The 24492-nt window shown below is 36.8% G+C and overlaps 1 protein-coding gene across 10 annotated transcripts in view; it reads left to right on the forward strand.

Moving 5' to 3' along the window:
• BRSK2 (BR serine/threonine kinase 2) overlaps positions 1-24492 on the forward strand; it is a 2790504-nt gene that overhangs the window by 2210132 nt on the left and 555880 nt on the right. For all 10 annotated transcript variants that reach the window (XM_044059311.1, XM_044059313.1, XM_044059318.1 and 7 more), the window contains exon 9: positions 22578-22609. In XM_044059311.1, the coding sequence (XP_043915246.1) occupies positions 22578-22609 (32 nt within the window). The remainder of the gene's footprint in view (positions 1-22577; positions 22610-24492) is intronic.

Here is a 24492-nt window from a genome sequence, read left to right on the forward strand (position 1 = left end):
CAAACTATGCAACAGAAGAAAGAAATGGATGCAGAAAAGAGAAAAATCACAGGATGCAAAAAATTCCCTTACCAGCCTCAGTAAGAAGCTGAGATCCCTCATAAAATCCTCCAAAGCCAGTTACGAAAATAAAATTGCCAAAGATTCCAAAGACAACCACAAGGCATTCTATAGTTATGTCAAGAATCTAAATGGCAATGCTCAGATATGCTCTGAGCTACACAGAATGGCATTAAATAAACATATCCCAAGGATATTGCCAATATCCTGGCAGATCGATTTAGTGCCAACTTTACCCCCCACTCACCCCCTAAAGGGCCTGTCTCAATACCAAAACATTACCAAATTCCGATAATCATGGCCACACAGGTAGAAATCGCACTCACCAAAGCTAAGAATACAGCATCCATGGGACCAGATGATATCCTGGGCTGTGTACTACATGAACTACAAAATGAAGTGGCACCTCACCTAAGTGTCATGTTTAATCATAGCCTCACCTCAGGCTTCGTGGCCAGTAAGTGTTGCACAGCTACAGTTATCCCACTCCACAAGGGGGGATCCACATTGGATCCTGGGAACATTCGTGGCCACTAAGTGGTGCACAGCTACAGTTATCCCACTCCACAAGGGGGGATCCACCTTGGATCCCGGGATCTACCATCCCATCAGTCTGATAAGCCTGTTTTGCAAGGGCATAGAATGCATTATCATGGAACTTAAAGACAAAAACAATGGCAACCTTCAAACACTGGACCCCACCCAGTTTGGGTTTGTGAAGGGCCAAACTTGTCTCCTCAACCTGATTGACTTCTTTGAATCAGTCTCCAGAGCTGTGGACAAGGGTAAGGCGTTCCTCACAGCCTATCTGGACCTCACCAAGGCCTTTGACACTATCCCCCACTCTGGAATCATAGATAAACTTACTAAGCTGGGCATAAATCCCTACGTCACTCAATGGATTGCCAACTGGCTTACTGACAGAACCCAGACTGTAAAAGTAGCTGACTCCAAATCCAGCTCCAGACAAGTGACAAGTGGAGTACCTCAGGGTTCAGTCCTGGGACCGCTCTTATTTGGCATCTACTTCTCTGAAGTACAGGCCAACACTAAGGGACTCTGGCTAACAAAGTTTGCAGATGACTGCAAACTGGGAGCCATTATTGAATCCTCCAATTATATAGATATTCTAAAAAGGGCCTTATAGAAACAGATGCTGGGTGCCAGAGCCATGGGCTCAAGCTTAATGCCAAGAAATGTATAGTTATCCCCTTTGGGAAAAACCATGTACCCATGAATTACCACATTGGTGGCAGTACACTAAACACAGAAAGTGTGATGAGAGACTTAGGGACACGTGGACTGTGGTCTCACCTTCGATAACCACATCACCACAACAGTCAGGAAATCCTCATCACTAAGGGCTTTTCATCCAGAAAAAAAGAGGTCATTGTCCTACTGTACTCATCCCTCATTAGATCCAGTATAGAGTACAACACCCCATTTGGTACCTCACAAGACATCTGCAACAGCTGGAAAGGCCACAGAAATACCTCACTAAAAGAATCACAGGCCTAAAGCAGATGCCCTATACTGACCATCTCAAAAAACTCCAGCTATACTCTGTTGCATATCATCTACTCAGAAGTTATCTCTGCTTAACATACAAAGCCATGTCAAACCCTAAGCTGTTGAACATGCTCCACTTAAAGAAATCCCAATCCCTCAGAGCCACATGCTCCAGGGATCTAAACCTTGTCATCACAATGAACAAAACATGCTGGAGGGATAGGTTCCTGACCCAGATACTCCCCATACTCTGGAATAGACTGCCCATACATGTCAAGCAGAGTGCCTCCTTGACCCTCTTCAAAAGGAACCTTGATGATTGGATGGGAGATAGGAAATTCACCCCGGGGATCATGTCAGTCACCCTGCTAGACAAGGGTCCAGGGAAGTAAATATTGTGGGAAGAAATATCCAGGGAATTGTTATGGCAAGGCTTGTATAGGCCTTAGGACCAATAGCCTAGTACCAACCTATGAACCTATAATACTTTCCCATAGATTGGTTACACATCACCATTTTTATGTTATCTGCTCCTATCCTAACTGTTAATAGTGTGAGCCTCATCTACCCCTAACCTTGGCATATTTATTTCTTCGATAAACATTTCCATTTGTACTTTTTCTTGATTTCCACATTTCTCTGCTTTATGTAGATTTTCATGACATTTCTGAAATAGTTGTAATAGCTCTATAGGATCTCTAGTAATTTTCCTTGTTTTAGGGTCCCTAAGCTTGGCAACAACCCTTTCTACTTTCTGTTGCCTGAGCCATTTTGCTAAAAACATTTGTGTTCTTGAGTGGTTATAAAAAAACAAAAAAACAACAAAAAAAACAGTTGCTTAAACAGCAGTCTTTCTAACTTCATGCATGTTAACCAGATATTCCTTTATTTTCCCTATAGCACTCTGCAGTTGTGCCTCTTCTTGTCTTTTGAGATTCCCCCCATTTTACAATACTTTAATCTTTGTCAGTCCCTCTAAATAATTCTCGTTACTTCTTAATCATATGTCTTTATGTTTTATTTCTACCCTATTTTTAAACTCCATTTTCATTTTATCCCACTTCCTAGATATATTTTCTGAAGAAATTTCTATCTTCCCTAATAACTTGTGAATGATTTCCACTACCCATTCCTTAAATTCCTCTCTCTTTACCAGATCAGTGAGGAAATACCAGTGTTTCATTTTTATTTTAGTTATTACTGGAACATGATCTTAAATAGTTATTGGATGAATATCAAAACTTTCAATTAGATGCAGCTGTTCCTGTGAAGTATAATTTTTGTCTAACCTAACCCAGTTTTTATACCTTGGGAAATAGTATGTAAATTCTCTCTGAGATCCTGGTGTTGTGTTCACATCATCCATACCAAATATTTTCATAAATTTCTTAATAAATCTACCCTATTTTGTTTATTTTCCCTTCTAGGTCCTCCCAGATACATTGTCACTGTTGGAAATCAAAATCCAGTCCTCACCTATAATATTCCCTGCTGAAAGATGATTATTTCTCACAGAATTTTCTTAAGCTTAATTGTAGCCTTTTTAGGTGTAATATCAATACATTCAAGCATAATCCTCCTCCTCCCTTGCCATTAGCCCCTTACTACTACAAATCTACCATTATTATCTTTTTTCCATCTTCTAGCACTATCAGAGCTCCTCTAGGAACTAATAGAAGTACTCCTCTTTTCCTCTGCCTCAGATATTCCACTTAATAGCCATCCTGAAATCTTTCTTTATCAAATTCACATGCTTACCTCTTTCCAAATGTGTCTTCTATAGCATAGCTATTTGCACTCTTTATTTCTTAATATAGTTCAGTACTGTTTCTTTTTTGTCTATACATGTGAGACCAGTCACATTGAAAGATAATCTGGAAATGGTTCACATTATAAAAAGAAGTTATTATTCTTACCTGTTATGTATAACAGCTTTTTAGATACCTCATTTCAAATTTTATGTTACATGCATACAATAACGTTTGACAGGTTAACACTTTTTTTGTCATATTCATTTGAATGTATGTCACATCTTACAAGACTTTTTGTTTTAATGAAAACCCTCCAAAAAAAAAACACCTCCATAACCTATTAACACAAACACACAAAACTATGTACATCTTCAAATAATGAAATATAACCCTACTAATTAGGAACAATAGCCACAGATTGACAGCTACATTCACAGGCTTTAATTGACCTGTTATGAATGTTATTCTTGTTAAGATGCATGGTACAGCTTATGTTTCTACTTAGACTAGGTGCTGTCTGTTTTCTCATACCTTTATATCCCTCCCAGATGTCAAAAACTACTTGAATGCATTCAGAAAATATCATCTTTTAGCCTTTGAAAGAAAAAAGTATTCTGTTTTTATTACCCTCTTATCAACAAGTCTCCATAGAATCATGAGAACCAGATGTACAGTTGCCTTCAGCTACAAGCTTCTTATGTTGCACTGTGAAAATTTATATGCTAAAAGAAAACTTTTCATTACATCCATATTATTTTGTTTACTTGATTCCATTAAAACTAGATCATGCCAATGGCCTTAATCCAGTCATTCCCCTATACAAAAGTAAAAAAAATATATCGTTTTTAGTTACATCGTGCACTCTATTGTTTTATAGCATATCCCTCACCTTAGTAACCTAAGATTACAGCCTATTATCTTAATCATGCTTTTGTCCAGGTCTCCTCCTCTTTTTATATTGCAGTGTCTACATTTCTTAAAACTAAGCAATATGAAAGAAAGAATGAAAGAAAAATGGAAAAAGGGACCTGTTTACTTTAGTATTCCTGTAGCACAGAAAATAACTGTAATTTTTTACTGTATAACATGAAATATATCTCATGGTTTATGATACTATTAAAAACATTTTTTTTTTACTTTGTTACCTCTTGCCTTCCTCTTCCCCTCTCATTAATGATCTTCCAAACAATAATGACAAGAAGTAGGACATATGCTTTAGAGTCCCCTACAAGTTTATCAAAGTCTAAAAAGTCCAATATTTCCAGTTTTTCTTGTTCCACCATATTTCATAAATATGATTGATGCATTGTGATCCCACATTTATTCATTAGTTTCTTAGTTGCTGGTTTTCTTCCTGTTAATATCCAGTCTCCCAACTCCAGTCTGTGGTTCATTTCCAACAATACTCCTAGTTCTTATCAACTACTGTGCTTTTCTCTGTCTCTCAAGCATTTCCTTTGGAACATTGGAAAAGGATTCACTGGCATAGTCTCTCTATGAACTGTATAATCAGAAGAATAAAAAGGAGAGTCTCCCTTCCGTTTGACACCTCATTTTGTGTTGGACAGACTTTTGTATTTCCACCTTAGCATGTTCTGCATCAAAAAATGACTTTGACCCTCCAGGAAAAATATATTCTGAAGATAGGTGGATATAGCAACTTGAATCTTACACCTCCTACTTGACTTTCCCCCCTGATTCCTGGAATAAATGTATTTGTCTTCTGCCTGGTGTACAGTTAGTAATTGTTTTCCACTCTACTGCCTCTAACTTTTAATACTTTGTCCTTCTGCCTCAGTTTTATCAGAATCAACTCTTTCTGCTACAAGCATTGCATCTTTACCTTGGGTGCCCCCACAGGTGTAAAAAATTAATTCAGTTAAGACAAAATCCATTTATTTACAAAAAAAGCAACATAAAGACTCTCTCTCCCATGAAAATTAACGTTTGTGATCTTAAAATGAAAGCAATAGTGAATTTAGCAAGGTTAGGTTCTGAAATTAAAATCCATAGTTTCAAAGTCTTCCTGTGAGTAACTCAGGTGAACAGATGCAAGCTACTTTACATCAAGCTGTCCTTTTACCAACACCTTTGTCGTCTTGACTCACTTATCTAGTGTTCAGGTTCCCTTCTACAAAGATGGTTACTCTAAGATTCTTGAGACTTCTTATCCCCTTTTATAGAGCTTTTTCATTCATTATTTTTGATACCTGGTTAGTGATTCTGTCAAATGTAGTTGTTCTTCCATTAAAGACATACTCAACTGTTTAATACACATTCTTACACAAGTATTTACAAATGGTATATTTACAAATACATTTCAGCTTTCAACAAAATACAATTGCACAAGCACCATATTATTATTTACAACAAACATATTTACTGTGTAATTCTAACATCAGATTTACCTCATTTGTGGGCTTCCCTGCCTTATTCTGCAGGACATTTGCCACACACCACAATCACATACATAAATTTCTCTTCCTCTGTATGTGTATCTATATATCTATATCTATATCTATATATATATATATATATATATATATTTATATATATATATATATATATATATATCTAGTACATATCTACATGTGTGATTGGGAAATAGGCCCTTTCCCCCAACATTGTTCAGTCTCAGAAATAAACATATATATATATATATATATATATATATAGAGAGAGAGAGAGAGAGAGAGAGAGAGAGAAAACTTAAACTTTCCAGCATGAGCTTTTGTGGGTTGCAGTTTATTAGGCTTCATTCTCCCTGAAACACCAAACTACAGAAAAACAAAATCATATTTTACTTTTTACTTTTTGCACCTTTCTTTGCCTTAAAAACTGTACCTTATTAACGTTTGACTCTGTACTGTACTTTATTAACATGTCTGTTGTATTTACTGTATTTGCTGTACTAAACTTTGTGGAGCTTTTCTCCCCAGGCCTCCACTGAAAATGGGATCCATGTCCAGTCGGACTTTCCTGGTAAACAAATGTAAAGTAATGATAAATAAATGATAATGTTTTGAAGGGAAGTAGTCTATCTGTCACCCCCAATGTGGGGTATCTTCCACATTCCCTTAAGTAGCTATACTAACTCCACAGTCATACAGCCACAGGGAAAAGATAGACACCTTGTAAGGACAAACTTGGTAAGTGTAGTGCCTGTTTTCTAGAATGTGACTTCATTTGCAGCAAATGTCTTCAGGGATCCTCTGAGGATGTACTACTGGAACCCCTTGTCATTTTGTTCTAGGTACTAAGAATAATAGCTTAGTAGTAATGTTAGTATTGTCAGCGCTGTTCTGTACAGCCTAACAAGAAAGAAAGAAAGAAGTAGGGTGCAAAGGAATAATACAATGTTAGCATGACTGAAAGTGTTGCTATGTATGACAAAAATGTAAGTAATAATGGCTCTCTCTTAAAAAATTAATGTTGGTTGATGTCATTATTTTAAAGCAAAAATACCTGCAAATGGCTATCATTGCATAGCTCACATCTGTTTTTATAAAATGACAGGATAAAAATGAATATCCAGTAAAGAGTCACATGAGTATGCATTATGTATGTGCGTAAATACATTGCCGGTAAAGAGCTCTTGTTTATCAGTTGCTCTTCCAGCAAATTGCTTAGAGAGAGTTCAAGTGGTTTAAACCACTTCAGTGTGCACATCATTTTATTATACGTTTTTAGGGGCACGTATGCATGTCGAGAGACTTCATACGATGTCACTCTCTACAGGCATACATTAAAATCTTTTATTACACATCTTTTTGTGATTTATTTTTTGCTTCTAAGAGAGTCATTTCTTACTGAGTTTTTAGCATGCTAATGAAAGCTATCCAACAACGTATGCTTTTTGGTAAAGCAGAGAACACATTATACATTTTCACAAAGAAATGGATTTCAGTGTGGTAACATCACATCACATCACTGAGCTATACATGATATGAAAGGGTGAATATTCCCTAAAAATTAAGGAAACCCCGCATTTCTGGTTAATAAATACATAGTTTCTGACATTGAGATACCTAGGAATTAATGATAATAGTTGTTGTCCTTTGCATACATGCAGTGATTTTGTGTTGCACAGAAGTAGCAGACTTGCATGTAAGAGTCGTCTAAATTTTGTAGCAAATGGAATTTATCTGTAAGAGACAGAATGATGTATACAGTTTCCCTCATTCTTTCTTGTATCGTCTGTGCCTTTTTCATCATTTTATTGTACTGGGCTACTGAATTTCCAAGTTTATACTTTCTAATGATAGGACTCGTAAGAGAGGTGCCTCCATTCTGAGCCTCATTTTCATATAACTGTTATATATATTGCAGCTTTTATTGAATGTTTGTGTGTCGATCCACATGCATTTCAGTAATACAGTGATCACATGTCTTGAGACTAGGAAATCTTATAAGTGCATTTACCTCATATGGTCTGTGTCAATAAGGGACAATATCCAGGTTAATATGGTCTAGGGAGGGAAACATAGTTTAGTGTGATGTAGTAATTATATTTTTTCATTATTCAAACCAAATGATGGAATTCCCTATATACGTGACAAATAAAATGCAATATGATTAAAATACTCAGGATATGAAATGATTTGCTGTTTGGCCACATAAAACTTTATGCCTCTCCCAGAAGGTCTGTGCATTGCCATCTGCTGATTGGTTCCCCTGCTGTCTATTAAAATGTTGCTCAGCGATAGACTGACAAGTTGCAGTAAACTGCAGCAGTAACGTGTTACATTTAGAAATCCCCTATTCTTACGCATGAATTAAAGCATGCCTTACATTTTCTTCTTACATTATTATGTAATTTTAAAATAGGTTTTCATAACAGAATGACCTCAACCCTGTCTACTACTGCCCTGTCAGTACCACAGTCCACTCCAATTTTTTTCCATACCAACAGTATCAAAAAACAAAAACACCATTTCATTTACACTAGACCCAACCTTGTGTCACTGAAACATTTGACTGGTACATAGTTATGCTAAAAGCCACTTTGAAGTGGAAAGGTAACATTTTCACCCTATGTTTTCTACATGATTGTTTTCTTTATGTTTCAGTTGTTGAAGGTATGGTTATTTGCTGATTCTGTGTAGCCACAGAGCTAGAGCAGAAGTTAACTCACACATAAACAAAAGTAAATTTATAAGCTGTAGGAGTTGCATAAGAATCTAAAATGCAAGTTCCTTAAAATTGCTTGCTTTCCTCTAAGTCGAAAACAGTAACGTATAATTTTACTGCTTGAACTCACTGGGCTGATTGCACTTTTGCAATGCCTCTTGTCTTTTTAATAGTGCTTTTTTTGCATCCAGCTAATTCACTGTAATATTGGACTCATCACTAACCTTTTCTTACTCATAACAGGCTACAGGGTCATTTGAGCATCTAGGGTCTCTTCCTGAAATGCTACATGCTCATCTGGACAATCACAGAGTGTAGGTTAGTGTACAGAATAATGGATATATCACACAATCACATCACCATTATACCTGGCCAAAAATATTGTTTAGATCTGTGAGATAGGTATAATTTAATGTTCATCACTGTTTCATATTACCACAAACTGAAAAACATTTCTGCTCTTATCATTGATAAAATGATTCTGGAGGAAAAATAAATCTCTCATGATAATATAACTAGCTTAACAACAAAAAAGAATGCAAACAGTAGAAGTAATGAATGGTTCTGTGTATCCATTTAAATATAGGCCATTTAAATAACTAACTAGGTGGGGGAATATGCCCTGATCTGTTAATTCTGTCATAAAACCTGATTTTGCATGAGGAATACATCTTTCTTGACTACCACCTATATCCATGAAATGAGTCATCTTATTCTGCTGGGGTTTTATCTGTACCCTGTTTTCATTTATGGGGTAAAGCTATTGTTATCCATTATGGGACTTCTAACTGTATATTATTTCAACCTTTACAAGATGCTAGCGATAACAGGTTTGCGTTCTGCCATAGTAATAATGCTGTCTAGATACTTGCAAATGTTGCTATGTAATTTAATTGAATAAATAATTTTAGGGTGACACAGGATCTTTAAGTTGGAATTATCTAGCCAGGTGCTGTTTTTTCAAGTTTTTTTTTTTTTTTTTTATTGCATCAATGCAAAGTTTTCAGGAAGGGTTTCATACAGCACTGTTAAAGATAGTAAAATAGGAACCCAAAGTTAGTTTCTGTGCACATTGGTTATGTATGGGACTTATGAGAAGGGAGCCTTGGCTGAGATCTAAACAAAGCATAAGCATTTTGGTGTATATGCTTTTGGGAGATCTTTTAGAACAGTAAGTGTGTAAGAGTTGTGTGATGGCAAATAGGGTAAACATCCTCCAATTCAGAATGCCAGAGTTCTGTGATGGTGCCACTTGGGGGTATTTACAGAGGAAAGATGTTAGGTGCAGGGCTCATTATGTGTGGAAACAAAAAACAGCACAAAAAAACAAACAAAAAAGCATACAGTCCTTCACAAAATTTATTGCAGGCTAACCAACAATCATTTGTGCGTGCATGCTAACATTTGTCAGTCAGCGCCGAGTATTACAATTTAGTCATGTATACAAATTCAGAGTCAGGTAGTGCCTCTAGCCATTAAAAGGGGTTATTACTTTTTGTACTGCTTGACTCTTCTTCGCCGCACACCAGGCATACTCATTTTATGCTGCTTTTAGACTGTGGCTGCACATAAGGTGTTTGCAGTGTTTGTAACAACCCACACTAGAAAATAATGCATTGCATTTGTTTAGGGTTGCTTTGCTGTTTTCAGCATATGTAGGAATGTGAGATGGTGAAGAGCTTTCTCCATTTTAGGCCAAAGTTATGCTTAAACTAGTCACTGAGTAGAGGATGTTGATGCAAGTCTGTCAGAGAAATATCAGAAATTCTGCCACCTGGGTAGGTAAGTGGAAAAATATATATTGTGTTTTGAAAATGAAATGAGTTAAAGTGAAACCAAAAGTAATAGAAAATACCACATACTGAACTAGAAAACAAAGGAGTGTTTCTCAGAATTAACATTTAATTGTGCACTTATTGTGACTTTATATAAATTGTGCAGTGATACTGCAAATTATGAAATTTATATTAAAAGTAATTCTTATTCATGAGATTAAATTCCCTTATCATAGAAGTGTACTGCACTGCTGAAACATAGATCATCAAAGACACATAAACAAAACTAGGTCATTAAAATGGCTTATATCAGCCAGTTCAGAATACAGGGAAATGGAAAAAAAAGCTAAGCAACAGCTTTGCAGTGGGATAAGCCCACCTATTCCCCATCCTTACTTTATTATCACAAGTCTGAATTCATATAAACATAAGGAAAAGGCAAAACTCTCTTTCATTTCTTGAGTTTATGCAACCCTAGAGCTGTAACAGTTAAAGAGTGCAGGGGAACAGCAAATCTTGCCCCGTAGCAAAATAATGTTTGCTTGATGTATTTGTTCTGATTTGGTGAGATACAATTTCTGTGAACTCAGTTTGGGGTTTTGTGATTCAATAAAAGGTCTGTCACTAAAATGTTGCCTTCCCACTTAAACATTGCACAGGCTCAGGAAACCACTTATTAAAATTAACTGTTGTGTGTTAGATGAACTACTTTTTTCTGTTGTAATGTGTACATAATATTTCAAACTAAATTAAAAATCCTCCAACTACAGTTTACATTAGTAGGAAAGTTCCATAAGGGCGAATGCTAAAATTTTAACTAATGTGTACTGTTCATAAACTTACAGTTCACATGAAACAAGATTTCAAGAACTCTCACAAAGAAAGCTGTATATTACAGTTAAGCTGATGCAAAACGGAAAATGTTGGAGAAGGGCTTATAGTCTCAAAGCACATATGATGTAATTAGTTATCTTTAAATTCATAGATGCTTATGTTTGAGCACACACACACACTCCTGTGTAGTTGTATTTTGTGTAAGCAAACAGTAAGTACTGAGATTTAGTGAATTTATAATCGCATTGTCATTTGTCATCAGTAAAGTATTTTCTTCTCATTGTCAAAAAGAGCTGCAAATAATCTCACAGCTTTTATTTGGTTCAAAAGTGAGATAATTCATGTAAGTTTGCTGGGACGTCATGGAAGTTGCCCGGGGTCTTTTAGTGAAATATATCATGTACCACTTTAATATGATTATATAACTCCATGGTAGTATTTATTATGCCATGCTCTGCAAACTTTTATGTCTCATTAATCCTTCCAAATGGTTATTCTTTTCTATTCTGAGTATTTACTGTTTTGTTTAGTAGATGGCTTAAAGCCAGAAAATTATGTTGATAATGTAGAAGTACTTTTTCATAATATCTTTCTTTGATGTTTTCTACTCATTAATCTGGTAATGAAGCAGAAAGTCATAAGATGAAGACAGCTGCTTCAAATGTTTTAGTTCTCAATGAATAGTTTAATGTACCTTGAATTTAATGTTCTGTTGCTTCTGTCTTACCCCCATGTTCTTCAGAGAGTTTCACCAAGTGTGCTTTAGCACATTAAAACACAGAATCAAAATTATGAGGTATTCAACATAGCCTGAGAAAATTATTAGAATAAATTTGTCGACACTGAATCCTAACAACACTGACTGTATAGCTTTGTCATTCTTTCACAGTAAAGATAATTATACACACATTTGTTTATTCTGTGTTTTTCACACTAATCATACTTTAAAGTATAACAGGAACATGAAATAACACTAATGAGATTGCAACACACTCTCTAATGCTTTGCACACATTCCCATTTTCCTGATTTAGCATGCCATTAACATTTTACATTCTCAGCACTATGAAAGGTTCTTAAAAAATCTGCATTAGTGCAGCATAATGCAGTTTGTAATTTATATGAGATATGCAGACATATTTGCTCTGTAAAGAACTAGATTTGGGTAGTACAAGTCTGTTACAAGTAATCCTTTGTTTTCCAGAGGATTGCTTCATGTCAGATATCTTCAATAATTACACTTAATTGCATAACTTAACCTTTACATGTTATATACCACTGCTGCCTGCCAATGGAGTGAGAATCATGAAATGTTTCTTACCGTTTATGAATATAACCAGAATTGTTCTGGATTTATTTCTCTAAAATTCTGAAATTGACAGTACTTTTTCTAGCAGTTTTTACTTACATGTCTGTAAGCAAATTTTGGTTACTTCTCTAACCATATGACTACTACCGGTCAATGCTTCAGCTTGAGAGAACAATCTGAAATAAGTCACATACTCATTTATTTATACATACCAACTCCATCATAATACAATTACAGATTAAAAATATTTTTCAAAAAAGAGTGAACCATTTCTAGTTATAAGAGAAGGCAATCAACAAGCTGCATCTCATCATGATGTGTTTGAGTTATGACCTCTTCCACTAAATTCAAACTTTGTAGAGAAAATTTTCTATCATCACCACTTCATTATCCATTTCAGGCCCTGATGTTGATTAATGCACATGTCAGAATTCTGTTTAGTAGTTTTCATTAATTTCCATCCCTTAAATTATTTAGAAATCTACACTATTAAGCTGCTGACTTCTACTGAATGTTGCTGTTATTATTTTGTTCTGTTTTAATCATGTATTTTGTTTCAGTTTTTGTGAATGATTTATTTTGTGTGATATGCATCTACTGTATATTGTTTTTGTAATATTTCACTGTGCTTGTATAGTCTCCTGAATGTAGACTGCATTAACATTCTAGCTTCTGTTTTGAAAAAGGAACCATTCTCTTTCTGGTGTAGCCAGTGAAAATGTTTGGCAGCAGATGCATATAAATTAAAGCATAAGTACAAATTTATGACATCTACTGCATTGACATCAGCAGGTTAAATGTAGCGGATTGGCATAATATATGAAGTTGACATTAAACAACAGTACCACAATATTCAACAGTGGATTATTAGACTGTCAGTAAATTCTCAGTAGAAGCTGGAATTTTTAAAAAATAATTTAGTATTGCATCACAGTGATTATGGACCTGATTGAAGGAAATAAGCTCTCTTACGTCATGATTGTTCAGGATAAAGAGCACATTGACAGCCTTACTTAATGCAAATCTTTAGAAATTGGAGGGATCAGTGCACACAGTTTTAATTTGTTTTAAAACTGTAGCTTTTTCAAATTCTTGAAGCATTTACCTTTCAGCGTTTTGTTTTAGTAAGTACATATCTTTTATAATTAAGAAGAATGTCCAAATCATTTAAATTAAATGAGGCCCAAGAAAATGGCAATTGTTTTTCTCCATCTTGATTTTGTTTCAGCTTATCAAAAATATGGATGAGTTTAATTTAAAAGTGACACATGATATGTGAATGAAACTGAAGTGAGAAACAAGAATTCTTTGATTTGGTAGCATAGCATCTTTTTTGCAAGGGGGTACATCCCAAACTCTTTGAGCCTTGCTTTCTAGATGAGTTACTCAATACTTCCTCATTTTCACTAGCTCTGTCATTACCCCCTTTCTGCCACCACAGTCTCCTCCTTAAAGAATGTCCAGGTCTATAAATTGCACTCTGGCTGTATGGTATGTTGTGAGCCTTTACAGCTAAAGGATGGCATCTACATCCTTGGACCACCCCCTTAATTAGTCATTCTACCATGTTCTGACCTCTAGAACTACCTCTTTATACAGCCTGAGAATAATTACTGCCCACAGAACTGTTTCTTTTCTTTTTCAGGACCCTTGAGTGCTACATCTAAAGTGCTAAACCTTACATATCCCTCCACTGAACCACTACCAGTATCTGTCACTGTACTCCGTAATCCTGTTTGTCTCACCTCAGAGTGGTCCCCACAATCCATGTGTCATTTATTTATTTTTGTTTGTTTCTTTATTAGAGTAGTGCTCTGGTCCAGAAGAATTCAGTTCAGCCACAGTCTGAGTTACAAAACTGAGCAAATCAAAAGTTATGAATACATTTGACAAGTTATTTAGCAAATAATGTATGCTAAAGAGTTACACAGACTAAAAGCAAGAATAGGTCTTGCAAACAGTGTGCATTATTCAGCTTTAAATAATAAGATATAAAATACAACTAATAACTGAAAGACTCAAATGCAGTTCAGTTTCCAGTTATCAGCTTAATCCAGTTTAGTGATGTAGGAGAAACAGAGCCTATTTTTTCACTCATTGGGTGTCTGGCCAAAAAAATAATCCTAAATGGGAACAACCCCGATAAAGAGCACACGCCTGTGAGTAATCTGGGGGATATCCAGGCTCCCTAAGAATAGCTTAAATCTGTTATTCATGCCTACTATAATATTAATATGCTAAACATTACTGGACCCTTCCAGGACAAAGGCATAGAAGCCCTGACTACAACGCAGGTGACTTTGGTTCATTTAGCTGCTCAGACCTCAGGTGAAACAGAAGGAAGGGATGGGTATGCCCATCCTAGGAGGGGATGACACATAGGAATATGGGCAGAGCACACAATGTGGTTAGATTTCCTGCCAGAGGGCAGAGGAACACGTGCAGAGCACACAGTATGTTTAGATTTTCTGCCAGAGACTTGTGGAATAACAACAAAGTAATTCCTAACAGTGAGCAGGGTGGCTTTCTGACATCAGAGCCTTGCAGTAATGACAATGGATCAGCACCATCTTCCCGTTGAACACTCCACCCACAGGGGGCTACCAGGGCACTGGCTAGGTGAAAAAAATCACTCTCAGCAACAATGTGGACCCAGAATGCATTGGTCTCTTCATTGACCATAACCCTTAGAGTAAGTCAGGGGGAGACAAAGAGGGCTAACTAGACCTGGTTATAAGAAAAGGAGATCCACTAATGGTCAGCTGTAGGAAAAAAAGAAATAAAGCAATAAATAGATAAAGAACATGACCCAGTTACATGCCCTGTAGAATACCAGTGATAACATTTCTTTCATTAGACACCTTTCCTACTGTCATCTGTTTCCTTCCTCTCAGTTACTTCCCCAGCTATGTCACTGTTGAGAGTCATATTTAAGTTATGATTAGCTTCTCCTTCACTTTAAAGTCTTATTGAAGTATAGGTAAACCTCAGCCTCAAGCCTCTCCTGTAGCTAAAACCTAGTCATAGTACTGGAGCAGGTGCAAACAGCAGGAACTTTGCAGTATGGAATGATGCTGGTGCTAATCTCCGTTGGATCATTTACTGATTGGATCTCTGCTCATCCATCTCTGAGAACCCTTTCCAAGGTGGTACTGAGGATTGATGCTAAGTAGATCAGTCCATAGTTGTCTGGCTCCTTCCCAAATCCTAATCCGCCTCTTCAGACATACAATGCATTGGTTTTGCTTTTCTCCAGTCTGACTGGACCTCCCTCACTCTCAGGGAGAGAGTGTACAGAATTGCTAGTGGTTTACCAGAATAATGGCTAGTTCCTTTGAGACATGTAGTAGAGTTCTTCTGTTCTGGGCAGTTCTCCTTCTCTCAGTTAGGTGAGGTTTCTGTATACATCTTTCCTACGTTACCTTCCCATTGATTCATTTCTCTTTACTTTGGCCTCTGTGCTTTCTCTCCCATACTGTTCCCTTGTTCCACAAATACAAATGTGAAAAAGTCATTCAATATTTCTACTTGTTCTCTCATCTCTTCATTCCTTTTCACATCCGTATTAAATCTCATAATGTTTCTAAAAATTAATTTATTCTGCTACATACCTAAAGAATCCTTTCTGTTGTTCGCATCTTTCCAGTTCTGCTTTTGTAGTCTTTACAACCCACGTTTATATACTTTGTCATACTTTTTAACCTCCGTACCATGTCCTCTTCTCCATTTTCCTTCTGCTGTCATCTTTTATTTTACTGTCCTCAACCTCCTCATTAATATTTCCTAGTTATTCTTTGTTGTTTTTATACCTTATTACTCTGCCTTAAGCACTTTCTCTTGTATCATTTTCCATATTTCATTCTTTGCAATGTTTTCTACTTCCTTGGTACCATGAAATCTCACCACTATTTAGTGCTAAACGGTTTTTTGTATTTCATGATATATCTCAAACACCCAAGCAAGGACACTGAGAAAAGGAAAGGGTTTTGATAGCTGCTGAAGTGAAAACAGATATCAGCACTCAGACATAAACTACCTGACTATACCACAGATGACCTAATGTCATGTAGTGTCTTGGGCAGTAGAAGTGCTGGGGCAGGCAGGATAGGAATGGGCAGCTAATGCTGTACTACTCACCCCTCCAGGACAGTTGAGGGATTGCAGGTAGCGTATGGGTCTGTGTTGCTGTGTGTTGCATGTAAGCCACGAAGTATACATATGCTGACTAGTACATACATGGAACCTGCTACGATAGCAATAGATGTTGAATGACAAGCCACAGTAGGAAGGGGATATGTTTTTGGCAGAAAGGGCCTGCATTTATAACACTTGATTCTTGTGCCCTGGGAAACACATGGGCTTAAAAGGCTCCCTTCTCTTGCAGGAATTGAGTAGGCCATAGATCTGTTTTCCTAATAAGGGAATGAATGACTCTGTATCATGAAGACAACTCATTGCATTTGTTAGAAGATAAAACGATTGCTTATCTTACCTCATGGCACAAGTTCCAATGAAAAATGATACATAACTGCAGATCTTACTAGGCATGGAAGTTTCTTACTGCAAGCTGTTTCACAGATGCAAAACCCAAGCAAACACCATTGTTAAAGAGGAATGATGCTCTTATTACATCCTAGGTGGCCTGAGTATGATTAGGGGCTCAGATGCCTGGAAGACCAGACAAGGGGAGGAAGGAAGTAAAGATGTTCATGTCTCTTTGGGAAGAGGGATGGAAGAGGTATGTCCATTTGCACATGCACACTAAAGGTGCTATCATGGGTGGACACCTATAACTGAGGGTGCTGTGTCTGCAAAGAACCCCACAAATTCCCATTGTGGGTCTTCCTTTCAAGTGATATGGGCATGCTTGCATGGGAAATGCACTGCTTAAGTCAAAAATATCCTTTCAGTTTTAGTCATGACCCAATGTGCCAGATAATTTACCCCAGGGAATAAATGGACTGAAGAGCCTTTGACCTGGGAAAATAAATAGGACTGTAGGGCACCAGAGGGAGCACTTGACTGTCTACTGAGAGAATACTGCAAAAAAAAAAAAAGTTCTCCAAATGGTATTCTTCTACATCAACTCCTGCAGTGCTCTGCTGGTTCTACTTCAGCTCTTGCAGTGCTCTGCTGGCTCTACTTCAGCTCTTGCAGTGCTCTGTTGGTTATATTTCAGCTCCTGCAGTGCTCTGCTGGTTCTACTTCAGCTCCTGCAGTGCTCTGCTGGTTCTAGTTCAGCTCTTGCAGTGCTCTGCTGGCTCTACTCCAGCTCTTGCAATGCTCTGTTGGTTTATATTTCAGCTCCTGCAGTGCTCTGCTGGTTCTACTTCAGCTCCTGCAGTGCTCTGCTGGTTCTAGTTCAGCTCCTGCAGTGCTCTGCTGCTTCCTTGGTTGTATTCAGTGTGAATGAAATAAAGTAGCCTGCATGTTTCAAAACAAAGAAAGGTTAAAACAGATCATTTTTTTGTTTCAGACAAACACCTTGTTGATTTAGGTTATTCCCTATTGAAATGTCAGCAATTGAAATACTGAGTGCTGACAAGCCGAAAACACAGCAGAAGAGCAAATTCTGAAATTCGCACTTCTCCTTTAAACTTCTTTTTGCAGGAGAGGGCAAGCTTCCCCTGCACTTCCTTGTGGGGGGAGCAGGCCACATGCCCCAAGCATATATACCAACTCTGAGATCACAATACCTCAGAGAAAAGGGAATACTCTGAGAAACGGCATCTTGAGTTTACTATATGCAAGTCCGATCTTTTGTCCATTCAATCGCTGTAATTTGGGACTCCATCTAGCGGGTTCCAACATTTCAAATGGTTACCATTTCAGGTTGCATTTCCATGAAAGTTACTGCTTGACATCATCTGTTAAATCACAGATTCTCTTCTCTTCTGTAAATGGCTAATTCTAAACATGTCCTGACAATTGTAATTACAAAGGAGCCAACTCATTGTGCAGGAAACCCTCGACTGACAATTCAGCACACTGTTTGTCACTTAAAATGAATGCCTTTTAATCACAACAAAAATGTAAAAGTAAAACAGTTTCCTGACAGCTATAACTAAAAGTTAGCAGTTTAATCACAGTAGGCTGAAATCAATTTACTCTAAGTTATTGTTGAAACATTTAAAAATTAATGAGGGATGTTCAAAGCCCTCATACCCAGCATTTTTATCATCTCAATAATTTGTTACTGATTGATTATTGTACTTTTATCCCACAATGCATCATTCTTCTCTAACAATTTTTCTTCTCCCTTTTCTGCTTCTCACTTTTTCTTCTTTTTTAATTGTTGAGTGTTAGTTTAACACATATGTTCCTGTTAGATAATCAGCTCTTTTCTCTTTTGTTTTAGCAATCTTTTAAAAATCATATTATTTGTTGTCAATGTCCTATATTTTTGCTGTAACACTATTCTCAATCTTATTTATCTCTCTATCTATCTATCTATCTCTATCTATCTATCTATCTCTCTATCTATCTCTATCTATCTCTATCTATCTATCTATCTATCTATCTATCTATCTATCTATCTATCTATCTATCTATCTCTCTATCTATCTCTCTATCTCTCTATCTATCTATCTCTCTATCTCTATCTATCTATCTATCTATCTATCTATCTATCTATCTATCTCTCTATCTATCTATCCTTTGTTGACTGGATTAATTCCATTAGGGTAGTAGCCTCTTTTCAGGGAGACCTGGTTTGATATTTGTAATATGAGGGGACATTTGCCCAGGGCACTGGTGAACTTACCCTACTCTTTTAATAGGCACCATGGAATCTTTTACATCCACTTGAGCTACCACCAACTCAGGCAAATGGTGGCTCAGTTTAACATTTCATCCTAAAGAACGACACATATAAGTGTGCAGCACCAAATGTACCCTGCACTGCAGTTTCAGCAGTCCACCTACCTGGTGTGGCAGCAGAATCCATGGCCTTCTGCAACAAAGGCAAATGTGCCACCACTGACACCACTATCTAATCAAGCTAGGTAATGTATCTTTTTTATCTTAATTTTGTCGAATTTATGCTTATATGTTGATATTTTGCATACACTAATGTATCTGGGTCCACTGTGACAATAGGCATTGCCCTGTAGGGTCAACTCGGTCAATAAAATGTAAATAAATAAATAACAGTTGGTCATTTGTCACTGTGTATCTTGTATCTCAGCCTATCCTTATAGCATTTGGTATTTCAGAAAAAAAGGGCAGAAACAAGCTGGCATTCTAACATAAAATCTGAACTATAACAGTGAGTCTGTGCTAGTTATGAATGCTGTTTCAGTTGTGCAATATAACAGTGAATCTGTGCTAGTTATGAATGTTGTTTCTGTTGTGCAATATAACAGTGAATCTGTGCAAGTTATGAATGTTGTTTCAGTTGTGCAATATAACAATGAATCTGTGCTAGTTATGAATGTTGTTTCAGTTGTGCAATGTAACAGTGAATCTGTGCAAGTTATGAATGTTGTTTCAGTTGTGCAATATAACAATGAATCTGTGGTAGTTATGAATGCTGTTTCAGCTGTGCAATGTAACAGTAAATCTGTGCTAGTTATGAATGCTGTTTCAGCTGGCAAATAACAGTAAATCTGTGCTAGTTATGAATGCTGTTTCAGTTTTATAATATAACAGTGAATCTGTGCTAGTTATGAATGCTGTTTTAGTTGTGCAATATAACAGTGCATCTGTGCTAGTTATGAATGCTGTTTCAGCTGTGCAATATAATAGTGAATGTGTGCTAGTTACGAATGCTGTTTCTGTTGTGCAATATAACAGTGAATCTGTGCTAGTTATGAATGCTGTTTCAGTTGTGCAATATAACAGTGACTGCTGGTTATGAATGTTGTTTCAGTTGTGCAATATAACAGTGAAAGTTATGAATGTTGTTTCAGTTGAGCAATATAAGAGTGAATCTGTGCTAGTTATGAATGCTGTTTCAGTTGAGCAATATACTTGTGAATGTGCGCTAGTTATGAATGCTGTTTCAGTTGTGCAATAGAACAGTGAATCTGTGCTAGTTACGAATGCTGTTTCAGTTATGCAATATAACAGTGAATCTGTGCTAGTTATGAATGCTGTTTCAGTTGTGGAATAGAACAGTGAATCTATGCTAGTTAGGAATGCTGTTTTAGTTGTGCAATATAACAGTGAATCTGTGCTAGTTATGAATGCTGTTTCAGCTGTGCAATATAACAGTGAATCTGTGCTAGTTATGAATACTGTTTTAGTTGTGCAATATAACAGTGAATTTGTGCTAGTTATGAATGCTGTTTCAGCTGTGCAATATAACAGTGAATCTGCACTAGTTATGAATGCTGTTTCAGTTGAGCAATATAACAGTGAATCTGTGCTAGTTATGAATGCTGTTTCAGTTGTGCAATATAACAGTGACTGCTGGTTATGAATGTTGTTTCAGTTGTGCAATATAACAGTGAAAGTTATGAATGTTGTTTCAGTTGAGCAATATAAGAGTGAATCTGTGCTAGTTATGAATGCTGTTTCAGTTGAGCAATATACCCGTGAATGTGCGCTAGTTACGAATGCTGTTTCAGTTGTGAAGTATAACAGTGAATCTGTGTGAATTCACGTTTAATGCTGTTTCAGTTATGCAATATAACAGTGAATCTGTGCTAGTTATGAATGCTGTTTCAGTTGTGGAATAGAACAGTGAATCTATGCTAGTTAGGAATGCTGTTTTAGTTGTGCAATATAACAGTGAATCTGTGCTAGTTATGAATGCTGTTTCAGCTGTGCAATATAACAGTGAATCTGTGCTAGTTATGAATACTGTTTTAGTTGTGCAATATAACAGTGAATTTGTGCTAGTTATGAATGCTGTTTCAGCTGTGCAATATAACAGTGAATCTGCACTAGTTATGAATGCTGTTTCAGTTGTGAAGTATAACAGTGAATCTGTGCTAGTTACGAATGCTGTTTCACCTGTGCAATATAACAGTGAATCTGTGCTAGTTATGAATACTGTTTTAGTTCTGCAATATAACAGTGAATCTCTGCTAGTTACGAATGCTGTTTCAGCTGTGTAATATAACAACAAATCTGTGCTAGTTATGAATGTTGTTTCAGTTGTGCAATATAACTGAATCTGTGCTAGTTATGAATGTTGTTTCAGTTGTGCAATATAGCAATGAATCTGGGCTAGTTTTGAATGTTGTTTCATCTGTGCAATATAACTGAATCTGTGTTAGTTATGAATGTTGTTTCAGCTGTGCAATATAACAGTGAATCTGGGCTAGTTATGAATGCTGTTTCCATTGTGCAATATAACAGTGAATCTGTGCTAGTTATGAATGCTGTTTCAGCTGTGCAGTATAACAGTGAATCTGTGCTAGTTATGAATGTTGTTTCAGGTGTGCAATATAACAGTGAATCTATGCTAGTTATGCATGCTGTTTCAGTTGTGCAATATAAAAGTGAATCTGTGCTAGTTGTGAATGTTTTTTCATTTGTGCAATATAACAGTGAATCTGCACTAGTTATGAATGCTGATTCAGCTGTGTAATATAACAGTGAATCTGTGCTAGTTATGAATGTTGTTTCAGTTGAGCAATATAACTGAATCTGTGCTAGTTATGAATTCTATTTCAGGTGAGCAATATAACAGTGAATCTGTGCTAGTTATGAATGCTGTTTCAGTTGAGCAATATAACAGTGAATCTGTGCTAGTTACGAATGCTGTATCAGTTTAGCGATATAACAGTGAATCTGTGCTAGTTATGAATGCTGTTTCAGTTGTGCAATATAACAATGAATCTGCGCTAATTATGAATGCTATTTCATTTGAGCAATATAACAGTGAATCTGTGCTAGTTACGAATGTTTCAGTTGTGTGAGTTTGTGTTTTGGTTATACAGGCAGCCCCTAAGCATCCTGAAATGACTTTGTCACTGTAAGAAGTAGATGTTAGTGCAATGTAAAAAGAAATTCAAGTAGGTACCTCTGCTAAGTGAGTAGATACTGCCCTGAATTAAGAGACTTAAGTGCATTAACTGACAAATGCATTTCTTTTTTAATTTGTATGTTGTCAGAAAATATTACTCATAGACATATTTACTTGAGAAAGTCTCTTTATTAAAATATGATTATAGATATGTTTCTATAGATGTTTCTTTTTTATTGAGAGCATGATTTCAGATGGACCATTTTTAATAATCTTTTACTTTCTTTTTTATAGCTAGAGCAAATTCAGAAACATATATGGTATATGTAAGTATATCTATTTTTCATTGAATCTACAAAAACTATTTGTTGCTTATTATCAACAGAGTTTATCCAACTAATTTATAAAATAATAAGCTGCTTCAGTTGGCCAGTCATATAACTACAAACTGATGTTGTCTTGGCTTTCTACACTGGTAAGATGTAAAATAAATTTATACCATCCCTGCTTTCAGAAGACAGTTCCAACTCAGCATTAGAGCTTCCCCAAAAGTCCAAGAAAAAAATGTTGACATTCTTAACAATCTGAAGTTACACATACTTTGCTACTTAGATGCTTGCTGCTGGGATTGTCATATGATTTTCTTTATTATGGACAGATAAAGTTGCTCATTTTTCTACTGTCTCTAGGGTTGTTACTTAAAAGGGTCAACTTGTTTAGGTCAAAAAGTTCATTTGATTCCAGCCCCTTCAACAAAACTGGCCAGGATTCTGTTATATCCGACTTATTATGAAGATAGCTACCTGAAATTTTATTTTAATTTATTTTATTTATTTTCTAACTAGATTAGGGGATCAGTCCCAAAACTGTTGTCAGTCATGACCTTGCAGTATAAAGTAAAACAGTAAAATGTACATTCATATTTCAAAGACAGAATCAGTGTATTTGCAGAACTCAAGGCGCATGACTATTTTCACCAGTAACTTGATATTTCCCTTTAGATATTTAATCTGCTCTTGCATTTTAGAACCAGTAATGGAATGGACGAAGTAGGCATACAGGTTAAGGTCTTCGCCTCCTATGCACAAGGTACAAGGTTCAGTCTTGTTCTCTGGCCAGTGTCTGTGTATAGTTTGCTGTTCTCCTTGTGTTTGTGTGGGGTCTCTACCACCTCTAAAAAATATACAGGGTATGTTTCCACCTCAAACTCACCCAATAATGGAACTGTGAGCACATCACAGCCTCTGGACAGTGCATATTGGTGCAAGAGTTATATAAAGCAAAGCAACCACTATGGGCATCAGTTGTAGTGTGCAGTATTCCCTAGATAGGAGAACATGGATCACTGACTGTGTGCTGTGTCAGGGCTAGCTACTGAAAAGTGCAACACTGGGTCTTGGTGATAATGTCACATTGACTAATGTCACTAAAAATGAGCATGGGTGTTTGCCGACAGTAAGTGGGTTGACAACCAGGTCTACACTGACCTACACCAAGGACTTGTGTGCCATTTTTGGCCAGTGTGTATCCCCCAAAAAGCCCAGTAGCACTGGGGCAATAAGCTCGCGGCTGGCTGGTGTCCAGTTGTCCTTTTTGGGTTTCCCAGGATAGCTCTGTTAAGAGAAAGATGAACATAAAACCAGTCAACCTGCCAAACATGAACTAAGGATTACTACACTTAGTAGAGGTTCACTGACAACACTGTAGCTTGGAAGTGGATGACATGATGGTAAGAACGGGACCGGACATCCTCTGTATCCAGGAGATGAGATGGAAGGGCAGTGTAGAATCCACTACTCGGGGGAGGACTGCCTAGAAATACTGTGGGCATTGCGTTGAGGGAGAGGCTTCAGAAGACAGTGAGGGATGTCATCAGAATTAATGATGGCTTCATGGCAATCAGACTCCAGTGAAAGAATAGGGCACTTTTCATAATTTCAGCCTATACCACACAAGGAAAAAACTGCATTCAGGAAGCAGTTGCAGGACCTACTAGATAAAGCAAGATAACATTAAATAGTGTGGCTACGGTGGTGCAGTGGTTAGCATTGTCGCCTCACAGCAAGAGGTTCACCTGTTCAATTCTCAGCTAGGATATATTCTGTGTGAAGTATGCATGTCCTCCCTGTGGTCACATAGGTTTCTTCTGGGTGCTCCGGTTTCCTCCCACAGTCCAAAGATTATGCAGTAGGTGAATTGGACACACTAA

This window comes from Protopterus annectens, chromosome 17.part0 (assembly GCF_019279795.1).
Source record: "Protopterus annectens isolate FY-2018-M chromosome 17.part0, PAN1.0, whole genome shotgun sequence".
In the NCBI taxonomy this organism is placed as follows: Eukaryota; Metazoa; Chordata; order Ceratodontiformes; family Protopteridae; genus Protopterus; species Protopterus annectens.